Source organism: Macaca fascicularis, chromosome 18 (genome assembly GCF_037993035.2).
Source record: "Macaca fascicularis isolate 582-1 chromosome 18, T2T-MFA8v1.1".
NCBI lineage: Eukaryota > Metazoa > Chordata > Mammalia > Primates > Cercopithecidae > Macaca > Macaca fascicularis.
In genome coordinates this window covers 17,998,094-18,020,862 of record NC_088392.1, presented here as the reverse complement: position 1 = coordinate 18,020,862, position 22,769 = coordinate 17,998,094, and the positions used below count along the sequence as shown (strand labels likewise).

The 22,769-nt window shown below is 38.7% G+C and overlaps 1 protein-coding gene across 1 annotated transcript in view; it reads left to right on the top strand.

The window, feature by feature from the left end:
- PHLPP1 (PH domain and leucine rich repeat protein phosphatase 1) overlaps positions 1 to 22,769 on the top strand; it is a 267,725-nt gene that overhangs the window by 106,216 nt on the left and 138,740 nt on the right. The window contains exons 2-3 of the mRNA XM_015439655.3: positions 10,969 to 11,165; positions 19,980 to 20,105. Coding sequence (XP_015295141.3) covers positions 10,969 to 11,165; positions 19,980 to 20,105 — 323 coding nt within the window. The remainder of the gene's footprint in view (positions 1 to 10,968; positions 11,166 to 19,979; positions 20,106 to 22,769) is intronic.

Below are 22,769 nucleotides of genomic sequence, written 5' to 3'. Positions count from 1 at the left end.
TGAACTGATGAAAGGTTAAAACACAATATACCAGAATTTGTGGGATGCAGTTAAGCAGTGTTTAGAAAGAAGAGAATCTCAAAATTAGTAGAAGATGGACCCAGTGCATTGGCTCCCTGTAATCCCAACACTTTGGGAGGCTGAGGTGGGCAGATCACTTGAGTGCAAGAGTTTGAGCCCAGCCAGGGCAACATGGTGAAACACTGTCTTTAAAAAAGAAAAAATATATATTAGTAAAAGAAGCAATAAGCAATAACAGTGAAAAAAAATAAATGAAACAGAAAATCAGTGAGCCTGAGGAACATGGTGAAACCCTGTCTCTACAAAAAGTACAAAAGTCAGCTGGGCATAATGGCATGCGTCTGTAGTCCCAGCTATTTGGCAGGCTGGGCTGGGAGAATCACTTGAGCCTGGGAGGCAGAGGTTGCAGTGAGGCGAGATCGCGCCACTGTACTCCAGCCTCGGTGATAGAGTGAGACCTTTTATCAAAAAAAAAAAAAAAAAAAAAAAAAAAAAAAAAAAAAAAAAAGAAGCAGCAGCAAAGAAAGAAAGAAAGGTAAAAAGAAGATCAGCGAATTTAAAACCGTTAAGAAGCTTAATAAAATTGGTAGTTCTCTAACCAGACTGATCAAGAAAAGATAGAAGAATCAAGTTACCAATATCAGGAATGAAAGAGGTGATATCATTACAGATTCTATAGATATTGAAAGAATAATAAGAATATACGTTCTGTTTTTTGAGACAGAGTCTCGCTCTGTCACCGGGCAGGAGTGCAGTGGCGCTGTCTGGGCTCACTGCAACTTCTTCCTCCCACGCTCAAGCAATTCGCCCACCTTCTACTCAAGCCTCCTGAGTAGCTGGGTTTACAGGCGCATGCCACTATGCCCATCTCTACAAAAACAATTTTTTAAAATTAGCCAAGCATGCTGGTGTGCACCTGTAGTCCTAGCCACTCAGGAGACTGAGGCAGAAAGATCACATGAGCCCAGGAGTTTGAGGTTACACAGAGCCATGGTGTGCTCCTGCACAGTGTTGGCTACAGACCAGGACCCTGTTTCTTAAAGCAAAAAATTATCAATTAAACGCATCATAATCATCTTGGTGGCAGAAACAGCCTTTGAGGAATTCCAATATCCCTTTCTGATTTAGAAAAAAAATAATTTGGCAAGTTAGGAATAGAAGGAAACTTCCTCAGTTCGGTATAGAGCATCTGTAGAAAATATACAGCTAATAGTGTTTTATTCATTTATTTGGCTTTTTTTTTTTTTTTTTTTTTTTTTGAGACGGAGTCTTGCTCTGTCACCCAGGCTGGAGTGCAGTGGTGCAATCTTGGCTCACTGCAAGCTCTGCTTCCCGGGTTTACGCCATTCTCCTGCCTCACCCTCCTGAGTAGCTGGGACTACAGGTGCCTGCCACCACGCCCAGCTAAGTTTTTTTTGTATTTTTAGTGGAGATGTGGTTTCACTGTGTTAGCCAGGATGGTCTCCATCTCCTAACCTCGTGATCCACCTGCCTCGGCCTCCCAAACTGCTGGGATTACAGGTGTGAGACACTGTGCCCAGATGCTAATAGTGTTTTAAATGGCAAAAATTTGAATGCCTCCCCCTTAAGATGCCTTAAAAAGGAAAGAATGTCTGCTTTCACCACTTCTGTTCAAGGTTGTAGTAGTGAGGTAAGCAAAATAAATAAAAGGCATCTAGATTGCAACTCTGCTTTTTTACAGAGTAAGATTTATACTGCCTGGTTTCACTAATAATTTTAAAGATTATTTTAAAGATAATTTTAAATGTAATCCAGCATATAAACAGAACTAAAGACAAAAACCACATGATTATCTCCGTAGATGCAGAAAAGGCCTTTGACAAAATTCAGCAGCCCTTCATGCTAAAAACTCTCAATAAATTAGGTATTGATGGGACATATCTCAAAACAATAAGAGCTATTCATCACAAACCCACAGGCAACATCACACTGAATGGGCAAAAACTGGAAGCATTCCCTTTGAAAACTGGCACAAGATAGGGATGTCCTCTCTCACCACTCCTATTCAACATAGTGTTGGAAATTCTGACCAGGGCAATCAGGCAGGAGAAAGAAATAAAGGGTATATAATTAGGAAAAGAGGAAGTCAAATTGTCCCTGTTTGCAGGTGACATGATTGTATATTTAGAAAACCCCATCATCTCAGCCCAAAATCTCTTAAGCTGATAAGCAACTTCAGCAAAGTCTCAGGATACAAAATCAATGTGCAAAAATCACAAGCATTCTTATACACCAATAACAGACAAACAGAGAGCCGAATAATGAGTGAATTCCCATTCACAGTTGCTTCAAATGGAATAAAATACCTAGGAATCCAACTTACAAGGGATGTGAAGGACCTCTTCAAGGAGAACTACAAACCACTGCTCAGTGAAATAAAAGAAGACACAAACAAATGGAAGAACATTCCATGCTCATGCATAGTAAGAATCAATATCATGAAAATGACCATACTGCCCAAGGTAATTTATAGATTCAATGGCATCCTCATCAAGCTGCCAATGACTTTCTTCACAGAATGGGAAAAAATACTTTAAAGTTCATATGGAACCGAAAAAGAGCCCGCATTGCCAAGACAATCCTAAGCCAAAAGAACAGAGCTGGAGGCATCACACTACGTGACTTCAAACTATACTACAAGGCTACAGTAACCAAAACAGCATGGTCCTGGTGCCAAAACAGAGATATAGACCAATGGAACAGAACAGAGCCCTCAGAAATGATACCACACATCTACAACCATCTGATCTTCGACAAACCTGACAAAAACAAGAAATGGGGAAAGGATTCCCTATTTAATAAATGGTGCTGGGAAAACTGGCTAGCCATATGTAGAAAGCTGAAGCTGTATCCCTTCCTTACACCTTATGCAAAAATTAATTCAAGATGGATTAGAGACTTAAATGTTAGACCTAAAACCATAAAAACCCTAGAAGAAAACCTAGGCAATACCATTCAGGACATAGGCATGGGCAAGGACTTCATGTCTAAAACACCAAAAGCAATGGCAGCAAAAGCCAAAATTGACAAATGGGATCTAATTGCTTCTGTACAGCAAAAGAAACAATCATCAGAGTGAACAGGCAACCTACAGAATAGGAGAAAATTTTTGCAATCTGCTTATCTGACAAAGGGCTAATATCCAAAACCTATAAAGAACTCAATCAAATTTACGTGGAAAAAAACAAACAATGCCATCAAAAAGTGGGCAAAGGATATGAACAGACACTTCTCAAAAGAAGACATTCATGAAAAAATGCTCATCATCACTCGCCATCAGAGAAATGCGAATTGAAACCACAATGAGATACCATCTCATACCAGTTAGAATGGGAATCACTAAAAAATGCTCATCATCACTCGCCATCAGAGAAATGCGAATTGAAACCACAATGAGATACCATCTCATACCAGTTAGAATGGGAATCACTAAAAAATCAGGAAACAACAGGTACTGGAGAGGATGTGGAGAAATAGGAACACTTTTACACTGTTGGTGGGACTGTAAACTAGTTCAACCATTGTGGAAAACAGTGTGGCGATTCCTCAAGGATCTAGAACTAGAAATACCATTTGACCCAGCCATCCCATTACTGGGGATATACCCAAAGGATTATAAGTCATGCTGCTATAAAGACACATGCACACGTATGTTTATTGTGGCATTATTCACAATAGCAAAGACTTGGAATCAACCCACATGTCCATCACTGACAGACTGGATTAAGAAAATGTGGCACATGTACACCGTGGAATACTGTGTAACCATAAAAAAGGATGAGTTCGTATCCTTTGTAGGGACATGGATGCAACTGGAAACCATCATTCTCAGCAAACTATCACAAGAACAGAAAACCAAATACCGCATGGTCTCACTCTTAGGTGGGAATTGAACAATGAGATCACTTGGACACAGGAAGGGGAGCATCACACACCGGGTCCTATTGTGGGGAGGCGGTAGGGGGGAGGGATAGCATTAGGAGACATACCTAATATAAATGATGAGTTAATGGATGCAGCACACCAACATGGCACATGTATACATATGTAACAAACCTGCATGTTGTGCACATGTACCCTAGAACTTAAAGTATAATAATAATAATAAAAGAAAGTTAAAAAGTAAGTAAGCCAGACTGGGAGAAAATATTTGCAAGTCATATATCTTACAGAAGTCTGGGCACAGTGACTCAAACGCTTAAATCCCAACATGTGGGAGGCCGAGGTGAAAGCATCATTTGAGTGCAGGAATTCAAGACCAGCATGGGCAACATAGCGAGACGCTGTCTCTACAAAAAATAGAAAAAAATTATCTGGGCATGGTGGCAGGCACTTGTAGTCCCAGCTATTCAGGAGGCTGAGGAGGGAGGATCATTTGATCCCAGGAGGAGGTTGAGACTGTAGCGAGCTATGTTTGTGCCACTGCACTCCAGCCTGGGCAACAGCAAGACTGTGTCTCAAAAAAAAAAAAAAAAAAAAAAAAGATATATCTGACAGAGGATTTATGTTAGGAATATCTAAAGAACACAACCCAATTAAAATTGAACAATAGATTTGAATAGTCACTTTGGCAAAGAAGATATGCGGATCAGAAACTTGTGAGAAGATGATTAGTCATTAGGGGAATGCAACTTAAAACAATAGGGAGATACCACTACATATGCACTAGAATGGCTAAAAGCATTGACTGGGGGCCGGGGGGCCAGGCGCCGTGGCTCATGCCTGTAATCCCAGCACTTTGGGAGGCTGAGGCGGGTGGACCACCTGAGGTCGGCAGTTCTAGACCAGCCTGGCCAACATGGTGAAACCCTGTCTCTACTAAAAATACAAAAATTAGCCAGGCGTGGTGGCGGGTGCCTGTAATCCCAACTACTCGGGAGGCTGAGGCAGGAGAATTGCTTGAACCTGGGGGGTGGATGTTGCAGTGAGCCGAGATTATGGCATTGCACTCCAGCTGGGCGACAAGAGTGAAACTCCGTCCCCCCCCAAAAAAAAAAAAAAAAAATTGACAGGGATGTGGAGCTTATGGAACCCTCTGCACTGCTGCTGGGGGTGTAAAATGGTACAAACAAGCCATTCCAGTCCTAGGTATTTACCCGAGAGGAATCAGAATATTTGTCTATACCATGACTTGTACACCAGTGTTCTCCGTCAAAATAATAATAATAATAATAAAGACTAAACAATTCAAATGTCCATTAGCAGATCAATTGTTAAATTGTGGTATATTCATGCAATGTAATACTACTCAGGAACAAGAAATAATGAACTCTTGCAACAACATGGAAGAAAGTGACAGAAACCAGATCATAGTTGCCTGAGTGTGGGAGAAACTCTGTAGCGGTGTAGGGAGAGAGAGAAATCACAGTGGGACATGAGGAAACGGCAATGATCAATATACTCATTTTCTGGTGACGGTTGCATGTGTGTAGATACGTCATATCTTATTTTATACTTTATGTAGTTTACTGTATGTCTTTTATACATTAATAAATCTGTAAAGAAAAAGTGAAGATTTTTAAAGGGTGGACGTTTCTATCATAGAAAGCATTTTGCAAAAACCATTCATGACACTAGAAAAGTACTTCACAAAACAATGACTTTTTGGCTCTGAAAAAAATGACACGGACTTACTCTGAAAATAAATGTTTAAACCATTCAGGATGTAAAACAATCACAACAAAGGCACACAAAGTATGTTGCTTCAGTTTTCTTAAGGTTTTCCTTGTAATGGACCACCCCCAACCCCCATTTTTTTAAACAGTGGTCAAATGAGCCAGTATGTACTTTCTCTCTTTTTTTTTTTTTTGAGACAGACTTTCACTCTGTCACCTGGGCTGGAGTGCAGTGGCACAACCTCAGCTCACTGCAACCTCTGCCTGCTGCGTTCAAGTGATTCTCCTGCCTCAGCCTCCAGACTAGCTGGGTCTACAGGTGCCCGCCACCATGCCTGGATAATTTTTATATTTTTAGTAGAGACAGGGTTTTGCCATCTTGGCCAGGCTGGTCTCGAACTCCTGACCTCAAGTGATCTACCCACGTCAGCCTCCCAAAGTGCTGAGATTACAGGCATGAGCCACTGTGTCCAGCCCAGTGTGTACTTTCCAAAATAATGTTTTACTTTTTGGTTAAGATGTTAGTTTTGGCTTTCTGATGTAAAACTGTAAATACTTTAAAAACCAGTGTATGTATATAGATATATTAATATCTATATATAAATATATACTATATATTTATATAATATATACTTATATATTTATTTACATATTTTATATAATATATATTTATTCATATTATATATATATATATATATTTTAAAGACAAGGTCTTACTCCATCTCCCAGGCTCTGGAGTGCAGTAGTACAATCATAGCGCACTGCACCCTTGACCTCCTGGGTGCAAGCAGTCCTCACACCTCTACTTCCTGATTAGCTGGGACTACAGGTGCCTGCCACCACTCCCAGCTAACTTTTTTATGGAGACGGGGTTTCACTATGTTGCTTAGGCTGGTCTTGAACTTCTGGGCTCAAGCAGTCTTCCCACCTTGGCCTTTTAAAGTGCTGAGATTACAGGCATAAACCATTGCACCCAGCCCAGATACATTTTTAATTATAGTGATTACAGTAGACCTATCACTATAATACTCAGTGAGCTTTTTTTATTGGAAAAAATGTCTGTCAAGGTAAATATTATCTGTCTAAATAGTTTGCTACGTGGGCTAGGCCTCCTGAGATAGGTAAACTATGTGAAAGAAGAGATAAGAAAGATCAAAGACAAAGTAATAAGCCAATTAAAGTAGAAATAATTTTGTAAGAATAAATTTGGCTATAGGAGAAGTTAATTTTAACCCACCCCTTCCTCATGTTTGGAATGTGATTTAAGGAAATGGGAATAGGCTCTTGTTATTGAGTGATTTCACCATCCTTTATTCTCGTGGGTATGGTCAAATAAATCTGCTACAGTTATCTGCCAAATCTGATGTCTGTGCATATTAAAGTTTTTTTGTTTTTTTTTTCTGGAGGTCCATTGCTTTCATCGTATTTTTAAGGTAGTTTTATATGACGTGAAAAGGTTGAACTAGCTTACTTACGGAGATGACAATTAAAATCCTGAATTCATGAATGTGAGGAATACATTTGTTAGAAAATAAGCTGACCTTGGGGAATGACTTATTTTATTATTTTAGATTTATGGTCACAAAATATAACCATCTATTTGTGGTTACTGAAATGTAGGTCTCAGGCTTTGGCTACCAATATTTCAAATCTAGGGCTGTGGTAGTAGACAGAAATCTAAGTGATACTAATATATATGGTCCTTGGACTACATTTTTAGATATTTTGCTTTATATGGTTTTTGGACTACGTTTTTAGAGATTTTGCTTTAAGCAATTTGACGCAGAGAACATTTTCTTGATACCTCTAGCATCTGGCATAGTGGATTATAAGACATTTCATGCTCTTTTTTGCCCCCTCTTTAAAAAACAATTTTACTATGTGAAATAAGAACTGTCATTTTGGTGTGGGAGAGGAGCCTTGAGTATGTAATCAAGATCCAGAGGCTGTCCAGGCGCGGTGGCTCACACCTATAATCCCAGCACTTTGGGAGGCTGAGGTGGGTGGATCACAAGGTCAGGAGTTTGAGACCAGCCTGGCCAATATGGGGAAACCCTGTCTCTATTAAAAATACAAAAATTAGCCAGGCATGGTGGCATTTGTTTGTAGTCTGAAGTGCTTGGAGGCTGAGGCAGAAGAATCAATTGAACCTGGGAGGCAGAGGTTGCAGTGAGCCGAGATCATGCCACTGCACTCCAGCCTGGGCGACAGAGTGAGACTCTGTCTAAAAAAATAAATAAATAAATAAAATAAAATAAAATAATCCAGAGACCCTAGTTTGATTCTTTAGCATTGTGCTGTAATTTTCTACAAGTGGGCCCAACTAGTGGGCCATGCCTGGTTTTTAAATAGACTAGTATAGATCACCTTACCTACCATGTGCCAAGTGCGTAAGTAAAAGAGGAAGTATATGAATATGTTTTCAAATCACTCTCTGTTGTCGTGTTTCTGTCTCAGCTTGAAATGTTTGCTTTTGCTGTCTGTTTTTCCTCCTGGATCATGTAAAAATGCCTTAAGCCTGTAGGGAATTAGAGTAACATTTCTAAAGTGAAAGTTACAACTGACCCAGCTTTAAACTGGCAGACATGAATTACTTTGGTATTGTCAGTGTTTATTAGAGCATAGGGCAACTGGAATTCCTTTGAGTTGAGGAATTTGAATATTGGCAGGAAGAGCAAAAATAATTCCTTATGTCATAGAACAAGGAAGTCTGATAAAAAGGAGGGTGCACCTGGGTGATTGTCTAGGTATATATTACCTCATTCATCTCCATATTCCTCAGGACCCACTTAGTACACAGCCGCGTCCTAAGGATGTGTCTGATCTGGGACACCCAGGGAGAGGACAGACAATAGGGGTATTGAAATTCATTCAGAGCAAGACCAGAGGGATTTGATTCAGACTGGGATGTTCAGGGTTTTCCAAGGACAGGCTGATCTGACTCTTGGGCTCCAGGACAATTCAGAACTCTTGGGAATTTTTCTGACTAGGGAATAAAGAGCCAGAATCTACTGATGTATCCATACTCTTCTGTTAAAGATCCCTTCTGGCCTTTGTCCAGTCTGTCTGGTGATTTGCTCTAGGGCTTTCTGTAGGATATATATGGAGTTGGAGAATTGAAGGGCCAGCCCTTATGTACCCCTATTCTCTTTTTTTCCAGTCTCTAGTTCTTCAAAGAACTGCATAAATGTTACAGGTTAACAAGTATTCTTGAAGCCACTCTCTGATGGACTGAATAAAATGCCTACTTCTTTGCATTTATTTTGTGTGTGTGTGTGTGTGTGTGTGTGTGTGTGTGTGTAGATCAGATCAGATCCCTTTTTAGCATTCGTTTATTATGTCAAGGAAATTGGATTTTGGAAACCCAGTAACCTATTGTCCATTGTTTTTAGTCCTTCATTTGCTTTTCATTTTTATTATTCTTTGTCTTTTCTTCTTTCTCCTTCCCCACAGGAAGAGAGTCTGTCATATAGTAAGGAGCTCTTAGATTGGAAACCCAGGCATCTTCCTCTCTAGGTATAAATGAGCTTGTGCAGAATGGGACGTATGAATCACTGTGTCTCATCCATCATTGGCAGCCCTTGGCTTGTCACATCTCACATCTGTTTTGAATAGTCTTCTGGGCTCCCTACTCATTTGTGGGAAAACTAACATGTGGTAGACAAACAATACAGTACCTTTCCAGTGAGAGCTCTAACAGTGTAGCTGTTTGCTGGGCATCTGGTTCAAGTAGCTGAATCACTGTTATACTTCATCCTGGCCCAGCCTCAGCAAAATTTTGTGGTGTGAAGTATTTATTTTATAAAACATTTTGATCTACTGGGAGAAAGAAGAAGTGAAATTCAAACCTGTGGCTTATTTCCTAACATCTGTGCCCAAAGTATGTATTGGGAAGGTTCAGATGCTCTTTGGAGTTTCTTGTTATTTATTTTTAGAGCTGTTGTTCTTCCTGTTCCCTGTCTAATAAGTATTAGACATGTATCAAAACCACTTGCTATTTATGCTGATTTTTAATATTAATAAGAATGTAATTTATCTTGAACCTATTTCTTTTGCTAGCCCTTGGCAACTAGTCCAACTTCTAAATAAATATGTTATTCCTGACTGGAGTCCTACTATAGTACATATATCTCTTATTAACTTATCTCTGGGAAGAGGCTTTGGTACTCTTTGAAATTATCTATTCAGTATCTAGAAATGCGGAAATACTTTTCTGGTTGCTTATATGACTCTGTCACTATGTTTGTGTCAATCACAGTAGTTCTCCCGTTAAGTTGATAGGACTTGCCTGACTAATTCTGCCAAATTCATTTCCATTTGGGAAGTAAAGACTCTTTAGACCTTTCTCAGATCTCTTTCTGCCTTTCAGCCTCATTTCTTATTTCTCTGTTTCTGTGCTCCTTACGATGAGTCATAAGTATTGTAGGACCCATTCTTCATGGATTGCTGGGATAGTACTTCTAATAGGAAATAATAGTGTTTTTTAAGAAAAATATTTCCTTTCTAATGTTTTCTTTACAGTAAATACACATTGAATATCTGTAGAAGGAAAAATATCCGCAGTTAATTTTATTAAACTGATTAGTTTTATTAAATGTAAGATGTTGGATGTTATTCTCCTATCTCAGGCTGTAATACTTTCTTCTTAGTGTATTTAAATAACTCTATCCATTCATAAATATCGTGAAGTCTTTTCAAACGTAAAATTAAATTGTGAAAGATATGCAAGAAAATAAAACTCCAACCCGGGCGCAGTGGCTCATGCCTGTAATCCCAGCACTTTGGGAGGCTGAGGCGGGCAGATCTCCTGAGGTCAGGAGTTCGAGATCAGCCTGACCAACATGGTAAAACCCCATCTCTACTAAAAATACAAAAAAAATTAGCCATGCATGGTGGCCGGCACCTGTAGACCAACTACATAGGAGGCTGAGGCAGGAGAATTGCTTGAACCTAGGAGGTGGAGGTTGCAGTGAGTTGAGATCGCACCACTGCACTCAAGCCTGGGCGACAGAGCGAGACTCCGTCTCAAAGAAAAAAGAAAAGAAAACTCCAGTTAAAACAGAGAGTTAAAATGGTGTTTTCCTAGGATTTTATGGAAAAGGCTTTTCACTTAATATTAAGTGTACATGTGGAGATGTAGTTCTTAACATAATTCCATTATGACAGTTGTCATCTCAATTATAAATTAGATTGAATTTATAATTTTCCCTTGAATTATTCCCTTGTTGTCCAGTTCTTATATCTGGTATGCAGATGAGTAGGAAAAGCTTCCATTTTAAAAGAATAACATGTTTGCTTGTGTTTATTTCAGGAAAACCTCACAGCATGGGTAGCTCTGAACGGATTCAGCTCTCAGGAATGTATAATGTCCGTAAAGGCAAAATGCAGTTGCCAGTGAACCGATGGACAAGACGCCAAGTCATCCTGTGTGGGACCTGCCTGATAGTATCATCTGTGAAAGACAGCTTGACCGGAAAGATGCATGTTCTGCCACTGATTGGTGGAAAAGTAAGTAAGTTAGTTAGTTTGTTTGTTTATTTATTTATTTTTTGAGTAGGAGTCTTGCTCTGTTGCCCAGGCTCGAGTGTAGTGGCATGGTCTCAGCTCACTGCAACCTCTGCCTCCTGAGTTCAAGCCATACTCCTGCCTCAGCCAGGATTACAGGCATGCACCACCACACCTGGCTAATTTTTGTATTTTCAGTAGAGACGGGGTTTTACCATGTTGGCCAGGCTGGTCTTGAACTCCTGACCTCAAGTGATCTGCCCGCCTCGGTCTCCCAAAGTGCTGGGATTACAGGTGTGAGCCACCGTGCCAGGCCGAAAATTAAGTTTAAAACAAGCAAAATACTAACAGGTTTCCCAGCATCAGTAAGGACCTTACTTTAAGCCATTTCTGTGATGTGGGGTAGATGATTTTTGACTCATCTGAGGTCTTATTCAGTTCCTGTTGTGGATGTTGTCAGTTGGTGGAACTGTGGAGAAAAAACAGTGCCATTGGCTCATATGAGGCCTTGATGATCGTTGCTTCATGAGTTATGTGCATCGTACCTACTGGACAGAAAATAGGTAGAATTTCATTGTCATATTTCAGAGTTTAGATGACAGATTGATTACTTATGAGTTGGTGTCTTAAGCGTACATTTTCTAGTAGAGTCTACTGATCCTTAAATTTGTGAATTTAGAAACATTGACACATGCTGAAGGTTTGAGTCTATAGTGCTTAAGTATTTGACCTCATTTTCCCCTATCTGTGTTTAGTGACCAGTGGGGTTAGCATTTTTAGTTTATTAAGTGCCTAGTTATAAATTTTGAATCTTAAATGTTTCTCATTTTGGAGAAAATGTGATGCAGCTGATATATTTTTGACATTATTGGTTTCTTTGCTTTGGGTATGTTAACTATTTTATTGCTATTATTTATAAAATAGAACCAGATTGCTTGAGAAAATGTTATATTCTTTTCTTTGTCAGAGTTATTAATAAAGTCCCAAGCATTGGTAAGGGTAGCATCACCATAGTTATATGTCATATTTCTTGAGTTTTAAGTAATATAATATGTTAATAAATGGAAATTAGGATTTGGATGAGAAAATGGGTCATTTAACGTTGGGGGCACATTAAACAAATACTTTCTTTTTCTTTTTTTCTTTTTTTATTTTATTTTTTTGAGATGAAGTCTTGCTCTGTTTCCCAGGCTGGAGTGTGGTGGCGTGATCCCAGATCACTGCAACCTCTGCCTCCCGGGTTCAAGTGATTCTCCTGCCTCAGCCTCCCAAGTAGCTGAGACTACAGGCGCATGACCCCACATCCAGCTAATTTTCTGTATTTTTAGTAGAGACGGGGTTTCACCGGGTTAGCCAGGATGGTCTTGATTTCCTGACCTCGTGATTCACCCGCTTTGGCCTCCCAAAGTGCCAAGATTACAGGTGTGAGCCACTGTTCCTGGCCTAAGTACACCATTTGTTAATTGGCAAATGTCTAAATGTCTGATCTGTTTCAAGGGTTATAAGTGAAGGAAGTAAGACCAGATGTGTGTGGTAATAAATGGTTTTGTTGTTCACTGCTGTCTAGCAAGCACATTCTTGTAGTCTTTCCTTATGAATAAATAGCCTATGTTAGTTTTTTCCTCTCTATTCTAGTTTTAAGAAGGCTAATACTTGATCATTTTCAAAAATAGGTTTTGGTCAGGCTGTGCAAGGTGCATTTAGATCGATTTTAGTCGTTCATTTTGAATCCACTGCTGCTTAACTTTTGTCGGAGCATTGAAAAGTTAGTGACTGATATGCTAAGATTTTGCCCTATGGATAGATGGATTACTGAAAAAATAATCATCTGTATTACCACCATAGGTTATTAAAAATGCATATTTAATGTTTGATGCTTTGTTAGGTCAACAGTCTCTCTCTTTTCTGTGATGCTGGGTGTTTGCATAGGCACATCTAATATAACTATTTATTCAGTATCCTCTTTGGGGAAGGCACTGTGCCTGGCACCCCAGAAATACTAACATAGCTAAGTAACCCCCCGCCTTTGAATAGCTTATAATTTTGTATCAGAAGATGAAGCAGGCGCAATGATATCTGTTGTAAGAAAGGTGCAGAAAAGTACTGTGGGGGATTAATGGAAGGAGAGATTACATTTTGTCAGGTAAGAAGGAATTTTGTAATGGAAGAGGTAGCAATTATGATGGAATTTGAAGGATGAAAAGTCTTTTGACATGTGAAGGAGATGGTCAGAAAGATTTTTATGCTCATGGAGGCAGAGGCAGGAAAGCACATGGAATGTTCAGATAAGGTCAGCAGATCCGGTTATAATTAGCATTTTCATTCAGTACTAGAGACTTGTCCCATTTCCCAGGCCTATTACTGGATGGACTTCTACCATTGAGTGAATTGAAAGTTAATAGCTTCCTATTTTCACAAGCAAAACTTGTAAAACCTATTTTACACTATGCCTTTAAAAATAATTGACTACATTGAAAAACTGAGTCTTTAATATCTGTTGACTGAGTTAGGGAAAAATAATTGATTTCTTGCAGTTTGAGCTTTCATTAATTTTTGTCTTTTTTTTTTTTTAATCCTGTTCTGTTGTCAGAGAAAAACTGAGAGTATAAATGAAAGGAGTTTTATTTTTTTCTTTTTAATTTAGATATAGAAGAGCTATAGATTTAGAAATAAGGAGTGAGATAGATTGGTCATAACCTAGTTATAATTGCTATGGTTTCATAGCACTTGAGCATGGTCATTACTTTACATATATAGCTTTGTTGTTAAATAAAACTCAAAATTTGATTATTGAAAGAGTATTTAATAGATACATTTATATTATGTGGTTTTGATGTTATATTTAACTTGTCCTATAGAATTTAACATAGATTTTTAAATAATGTATTATTATTATTTTTTTTGAAAGACGATCTTGCTTTGTTGCCCAGGCTGGAGTGTAGTGGTGCGATCTTGGCTCACTGTAACCTCCGCCTCCCGGGTTCAAGTGATTCTCCTGCCTCAGCCTCCTGAGTTGCTGGGACTGCAGGTGCGCACCACCATGCCTGGCTAAGTTTTGTACTTTTAGTAGGAACGGGGTTTCACCATGTTGGCCAGGCTGGTCTTGAACTCCTGACCTCAAGTGATCCGCCCACCTCGGCCTCCCAAAGTGCTGGGATTATAGGTGTGAACCACCCTGGCTGGCCAGATAATATTGTACTTTAATTAATATTTGTTAAATTATGAAGTATAATAAATTGAAGAATTGTTAACCACTACTGAATGTAGGAACTGTAGCGATATCAATACCAGTGTTTCTTCTACCTGTGTTCTCTTTACATATGTCTCATTGCCTCTCCTAGCCCTAGAAGGATTCACTGTCCTAGAATGTGTATTCATCATTTTTTTCCTTTTTCGAAATAAGTTTTACCATGTATCTATATTTTGCTTGTTTTTGATGTGTATAAAAGTGATAAATTGCTGTGGTCTTCTGTAACTGATTTTATTCACCTAATACAGTGTTTCATAATAAGATTACATGTTACTTATGTGGTTTTCATTTGTCTATAATGTCTACTCTAAACATTCCACAATTTTCATAATTTCTTAAGTAATTTTCCTGCTGATGGACATTTGGGTTGCTTTCAGTTTGTTGTTGTTATAAACAATGTTGCTGCTATAGTCTTATGTTGATATGCCTCCTGATACGCAAGTACTTTTTCTAAGACAGTAGTTTCCAAGTGGAGTTACTATGCTGGAGGGACATTTGGTTATATGTAGGAATGTTTGATGGTCAGATGATTGAACAGTGAACATATCAGTTAATATAAGCTTAAGTAATGCCATGGTAACACCCCTCTTTTCCCCCCAATCTTAGTGACTGGTCATAACAGTTATTTCTCACATTATGTGTCTGTTGTGGGTCGGTGGGTTTGGGGTGTGGGAGTTTCTTTTGTCACACAGTTGTTCAGGGACCCAGCCTGATGAAGTCTTGGCTCTTTTATACTTCCCTTTGTTGCTTTGGCAAGGGAAGAGGTGACTGGAGCATCATTCATGGGCTTTGTATGTTTAGATGCAGAAGTGACACATGCCACTTCTCTCCATGGCTCTTTGGCCAGAACTAGTCACATCACTCCACCTTAATTGCAAGGGGTCTGAGAAATGTGGAGAATTAGATAGAGTGATTGGTGAATAACATTATCTTTGCTGTAGGGGACACTCTTGGCATTTAAAGGCAGAGGCAGAGAGATTAAGATATGCAGAGTATTAGAGAGTTCTGCACAGGGGACAATGAAGAACTATTCAATCCACAATTCCTATAATGACCTCCTTGAGAAATACTACTGTTGGGTATACACTTTGGAGCTCAGTTACTGGGCTCTGGGACATACACATTTACTTTCGCAAGATGATACCAAGTTGTTTTTCAAGGTCGATGTACCATTTTGCATTCACATCAGTGTACAAGTGTTTTTTCTCCACATACACTTTACTGCTGTATTCCCCCATTAAACCATCACTGCAACCAAGATAGTGACCATGTTCATTATTTCCAGAAGTTTCCTGGTGTCCCTTTATTCTCCTTTCCTCCCATCCTTTTATTCTCCTTTCTTCCCACCCTTTCCCACTCCTCTCCATCCCTAAGAAACCTTTTGCTTGATATCTTTTAATTTGTTTACATAGCATTTTTTAAATTGTATTTTCTGTTTGGTTTATAGAAGCAGAGCTGGTTTTTGAGTATTGATCTTGTGTATTAATTTATAATCTTGCTAAATTTTCTGGTTTATTCTAATATGATGCCTATAGGTTTTTTTGTTTACTGTATAGCTAATCATATAATATTCAAATGATGACAAGTTTCTTCCTTTTTTTTTGTCTTACTGTTATAGGTAGGAATATCTAGTTTGAATAGAAACAGTAGATACTTACTTGTTTTATCAATGATCTTTTTTTTCCTTTTTTTTTTTGAGACAGAGTCTCTCTGTCACCCAGGCTGGAGTGCAGTGGTACATTCTCGGTTCATTGCAACCTCTGCCTCCCGGGTTTAAGCCACTCTCCTGCCTCAGCCTCTCAAGTAGCTGGTACTACAGGCGCCCGCCACCACACTCAGCTAATTTTTGTATTTTTAGGAGAGTCTGGGTTTCATCATGTTGGCCAAGCTGGTCTCGAACTGCTGACCTCAGGTGACCTGCCTGCCTTGGCCTCCCAAAAGTGCTGGGATTACAGGTGTGAGTCACTGCACCTGGCTCCTTATCAATGATCTTGAGAATGATATCTCATCATTAACATTGAAGTTTGCTTTAGATGTTTGATAAATACCCTTGGTCAGTTTAAGTGAGTTTTTATTTTCTGAGTTTGCTGAGAATTTTTATCCTTCATTTCAGCCTGAATGAAGTTACTAACAGCTTTTTCTGCAACTGTGGGGATAATAGTATGGGTGTCTTTAATCCATTAATGTGGTTAATTGTTTTGTAGTTCTAATTACGTTAAACTGTCTTTCTTATTCTGAGGTAAATTCAACTGGTTCTTTTTTTTTTTTGAGACGGAGTCTTGTTGTATTGCCCAGGCTGGAGCACATTGGCACGACATCAGCTCACTGTATCCTCTACCTCTCAGGTTCAAGCGATTCTCCTGCCTCAGCCTCCTGAGTACCTGGGAATTACAGGCACACACCACGACATCTGACTAATTTTTATATTTTTAGTAGAGGTGGGGTTTCACCATGTTGGCCAGGCTGGTCTCAAACTCCTGACCTCAAATGATTCACCTGCCTCAGCCTTCCAAAGTATTGGGATTATAGGGGTGAGCCACCGTGCCTGGCCTTGTTCTTGATATATATATTTTTTTAAGTTACTGGGTTTTCTAAAATAAATAAATAAATTAATTAATTAATTAAAAGGCGGGGCATGGTGGTTCATGCCTGTAATCCCAGCATTTGGGAGGCTGAGGCGGGTGGATCACGAGGTCAGGAGTTCAAGACCAGCCTGGCCAATATGGTAAAACCCTGTCTCTACTAAAACTATAAAAATTGCTGGGCGTGGTGGCAGGTGCCTGTAATCCTAGCTACTTGGGAGGCTGAGACAGGAGAATCGCTTGAACCCGGGAAGCAGAGGTTGCAGTGAGCTGAGATCACACCACTGCATTCCAGCCTGAGCAACAGAGCAAGACTCCATCTAAAATAAATAAATAAATATAAATAAATAATTTTTTGGATTTTGATGCAACATTTTGTTCAAGATAAATCTTTATGACTGTGGTTACCTGTAAGTTTCCTTTCTGTTACTGTTCTCATGTGGGTCTTAGTTATACTATCCTCATAGAATGGGTTGGGGTGTTTTCCTTCATTTTTTGTTGGCTGGATGAGTTTGCATGAGTTTGGGTTGATCTGTTTTTTGAAACTTTGGTAAAACTTACCTGTAAAGCCATATGGGCCTGATATTTTTTTGAGACATTGGAAAACAACAACAACAACAACAACTTTCTGTATTTTAAATGGTTATATAGGGGCCAGGCGTGGCTCATGCCTGTAATCCCAGTACTTTGGGAGGCCAAGGCTGTAATCCCAGCTACTCAGGAGGTTGAGGTAGGAGCATCGCTTGAACCCGGAAGGTGGAGGTTGCAGTGAGCCAGGATTGCATCACTGCACTCCAGCCTGGGCAAGCAGTGAAATTCCGTCTCAAAAAAAAAAAAAAAAAAAAAAAAAAAATTGTAGGACTATTTGATTTTTTTGTTTTGTTTTATTAACACTGGATTTCACTCTGTTGTCCAGGCTGGAGTGCAGTGGTGTAGTTACTCCTCAGTATAGCCTCGACCTCCTCAGGCTTGGGCAATTTTCCCACTTTAGCCTTCTGAGTAGCTATAGGACTACAAAGTGTGCACTGCCACACCCAGCTAACTTTTGTTTTTCTGTTTTTTGTAGATATAAGGTTTTGCCATGTTGCACAGGCTTATCTCCAACTCCTGGGCTCAAGCAATCTGCCCCTCTCAGTCTCCCAAAGTGCTGGGATTGCAAGCGTGAGCCTGCACCTGGCTGATAGGACTATTTAGGCTTTTGTTTTTTCTTTATTTAGTTCTATTGGTAAAACATATTTTTTCTAAGAATTTGTCACAAAATTGTTCATAATATTCTCTTTTTAATCTCTGGTGAATCTGTAGCTATGTCTCCCTTTTCATTGTTAATATTATTTATAAGTGTCTGCTCTCTTTTTCCTGCCAGAGGATGTATCAATTTTTCTTGCTAGAGGATTTATCAATTGTACTAGTTTTCTCCAAGAATCAGTATTTTGCTTTGTTAATATTTTCTCTTACATATTTGGTTTTCATTGCACCAATTGCTATTTTATCATAGCCTTCATTCAATTTTGGATTTATTCAGTTTGGAGGTTTGATTTTTGTTTTTCTTCCAAGTTCTTTTTTTTTTTTTTTTTTTTGGAGACAGAGTCTTGCTCTGTTGCCCAGGCCAGATCTCAGCTCACTGCAACCCCTGCCTCCTGGGTTGGTTTTTTTTTTTTTTTTTGAGACGGAGTCTTGCTCTGTCGCCCAGGCTGGAGTGCAGTGGCGCAATCTCGGCTCACTACAAGCTCTGCCTCCTGGGTTCACACCATTCTTCTGCCTGAGCCTCCTGAGGAGCTGGGACTACAGGCGCCCGCCACCGCATCCGGCTAATTTTTTGTATTTTTAGTAGAGACGGAGTTTCACCGTGTTAGCCAGGATGGTCTCGATCTCCTGACCTTGTGATCCGCCTGTCTTGGCCTCCCAAAGTGCTGGGATTACAGGAGTGAGCCACGGCGCCCAGCCTACCTCCTGGGTTTAAGCAATCCTCCCACCTCAGCCTCCCCAGTAGCTGGGACTACAGGCGCCCACCACCGCTCCTAGCTGTAAGGTGTTTTTTTGTATTTTTAATAGAGAGGGGTTTCACCATGTTGGCCAGGCTGGTCTCGAACTCCTGACCTCAAGTGATCCACCTGCCTCAGCCTCTCAAAGTGCTGGGATTATAGGCGTGAGACAACTCGCCTGGGCTTCCTTCCAAGTTCTTAAGGTGCATGCCAATCAAATTAATGTTCTACCTTCTTTTCCAATATAAGTATCAAAAGATACATGAGTTCAATTGGAAAAAAATATATATATATATATATTTCCCTTGATATATCTCCTTTTATTGCAATGTATAGATTTTGATATGTGGTTTTTCTGTAATTGTTTAGTTCTAAGAGTTTTAAAATTTTGGTTGTAATTTCTCCTTTCACCTGTGAGTTATTTAGAAGTTTGTTATTAAGTTTCCAAACATAGAAGTTTGTATAATGTTACTTTTTGTGTGTATGTTTCCCCTTGTGAAGAACTTATAAGGAGTGGAAATTTGATTTGACTGTATTTCACTGCATCATTAGGACTTGAAAGTTCTCATGGTACGGTTTTATTTCAGGTTAATTTCAGTTTAACAGTAATGTTTTCAATACTTATTTAACATGCTTGAAGACTTCTTAAGTAAAAATTCCTACGTAAAATCTTAAGTAAAATTTCTAAGAGGAAGTAAGAACCCCAGCACCCTATTGTGAGGTTAGAAGAATAAGAAAGGGAGTCTGGACTAATTTTAAACAGGAAGAGGAGAATTTCACTGTGGTGGGGAAATATAGTAAAGATAAAACTCCTCTTTTTTTTGGTTTCCTTGTAATTCAAATTGGGTGATCATATGCAGGAACTTAGTTCTCAGTAATGAGTAACGTATATAGGGAAAGATGCAAATCCATGCAGGCTCCTTGATCAGATACATAGTTAGTGAAATACATCAGTGGTTCTGCTGTCTGACTTATTTCTGCTTCTCTCTGTTTGCTTTTATAGGTAGAAGAAGTGAAAAAGCACCAACACTGTTTAGCATTTAGCTCCTCTGGACCCCAAAGCCAGACTTACTACATTTGCTTTGATACTTTCACAGAATACTTAAGGTGGCTGCGACAAGTCTCCAAGGTAAGCAAGCATTTAACCCAGGAATCAACTCAGCTTCTAGCTAGCTGCAAAGTTCCTTTCTGCTTTAGCCAGGTCTAAAATATAGTTACACATGCTTTTTTTTTCCCCCCAGATACTGCCAGTGATTAGCAATTTTTAGTTTTTTAAAAAATAATTTTGCCTGAAAAGTGGCTTTTTAAAAATTGTTTTTTACTTGCCCGGTTTTGTTTATACTTAAAAATAAATTGGTCTGTAGACTGGCATTACTCTCTTAATGTTGTAGATAAAAAACATGAGATTGAGAATATTTGAGGGACTGGCCCAGGCTAAGACAACTATAAAACCACAGAATATCCAGAGAATTGTTACAAATTTCCCTTCTTTCTTTGACTGTTTTTTCATAGAAATAGTCCAATATTATACCATCTCCCCTTCACCTTTATTCTGCCTTTTCAGTGATTTAATTTTTTTAATCTTATTTTGGCCATTATATTCCTCTGATTTAATAAGATCACCCTGTCCCATGAAATAATATATAGTACTTTTGACCAGGCACACTGGCTCAATCCTGTAATCCCAGCACTTTGGAAGGCTGAGACAGGCGGATCACTTGAGTTCAGGAGTTCAAGACCAGCCTGGCCAAATTGGTGAAACCCTATCTCTACTAAAAATACAAAAAAATCAGCTGGGCATGATGGTATGCACCTGTAGTCCCAGATCCTCGGGAGGCTGAGGCATGAGAATTGCTTGAACTGGGAAGGTGGAGGTTGCAATGAGCCGAGATCGCACCATTACACTACAGCCTGGATGACAGAGTGAGACTCCAAATTAAAAAAATATATAATATATACTATAATATTATTATATTCTTTATAATTATGTGTTATATAATATATATTATGTACATTACATAATATATTGTATATTATAATTATATAATATATAATTATAATTATATAATATATCTTTAATTACTATATATAATTATATATATAGTAAATGCAGATTTTATATATAGTAAATGCCTAGTAAATACAGGTGTTCATTACAGTACTTTTCCCTTCTCCAATTTTAAAAACCAGATATATGTTTCAAAAATGTTATATAATAATTATATATAGTTATATATAATTATATAATATCTAGTACTTTTGTGTTTAATGTAAACCAGAGTAACATTATAAATAAGACAAATAAATGGTGATATTTCAGGTAACCTGTGTAAGAATGTTTTTATATCTCATTTAGAGAATTATGTGTAAAATAATGGGGTGGATTGCAGTCTTTAGTGCCTTGGTTTGGGTGTTGTTTTTGAAATGATGAAATCTCCCTAGGGTGCCAGGAGCATTACGATGGAATATGCTTTCATATTTTTGAATTGATAATTTAACTTGTTCTCCTAGTTCAGTGTGATTCAGATTGCTGTGTGATGTAATTATTTGTCAAGTGAATGAGTAAGGAAATAACTTTGGAAAACAGTTAAGAGAAAATCAGAGAACCGTATCTAGAAAATCATTTTGAAATACTGGCCATATTTGAATTACCAGGTAAAAACCGTTGCCTGATGATGAAATATCATTTAGGAGAATTGGTTTTTCTTCCTTTTAGAGAAGAAGCAGTGGGTAGAGAGTTTCGGTTGATAGGGCTTAGAAAATTCTCTCAACCTAGTAGACAAATGGAGGTTCTAAATGTGTAAGGCAGCACTCCTGCAGGAAAAAGTTGGGAAGAGGACCCTTGTTGTTCAGACTCATGTGTAGAATTAATGTGATATTAGAAGTATACCTGTCTGGTTTTAAAATTATGCATACGGTTACAGATGTGAGGAGATATTAAATAATTGGGCTTTTATATTTATAATTTATCATTTTTATTGTGCTTTTGTATGCATTTGTATCCAAGTGGTTTTATGGATTGAAAGCAGTGAGTCAGTTGCCTACACTCTGCTTTATTCAGAATAAAATGCCTAACTAGGATCAAAGTGCAGCACATTTCTTTCTGTATAGAGATGTTGATATTTTAAATCAACTTTTTAATTATTAACTTTTTCTTTATTTTGGAATACTTTTATAATTACAGAAAAGTTGCAAAGATAGTGCAGAGAGTTCTCATAGTTTCCCAACCCCCTCACTCAGTTTACCAGACGTATTACTACAATATATCTCTCAAGTGTAAGAAACCATCATTAGTACATAACTCTGAACTAACCTGTGGAATTTATTTTTTTGTTTTGTTTTTGTTTGAGACAGAGCCTTGCTCTGTTGCCCAGGCTGGAGTGCAGTGGCACAGTCTTGGGTCACTACAACCTCTGCCTCCTGGGTTCAAGCAGTTCTCCTGCCTTAGCCTCCTGAGTAGCTGGGATTACGGGCATATGCTACCATGACCGGCTAATTTTTGTCTTTTTAGTGGAGATGGGGTTTCACCTTGTTGGCCAGGCTGCTTTTGAACTCTGAACTCAAGTGATCCGCCCGCCTTGACCTTTCAAAGTGCTGGAGCTATAGGCGTGAGCCACTGTGCCTGACCTTTATTTGGATTTCACTAGTTTTTCTATTGCCTTTTTTCTGTTTCGAGATCTAATTCAGGATACCACATTGCATTTGATTGTCATGTCTCCTGTGTCTCCTCTAGTGTCAGTTTTTCACTTTTCTGTGTTTTTCTTTCTTTCTCTCTCTCTCTCTCTTTTTTTTT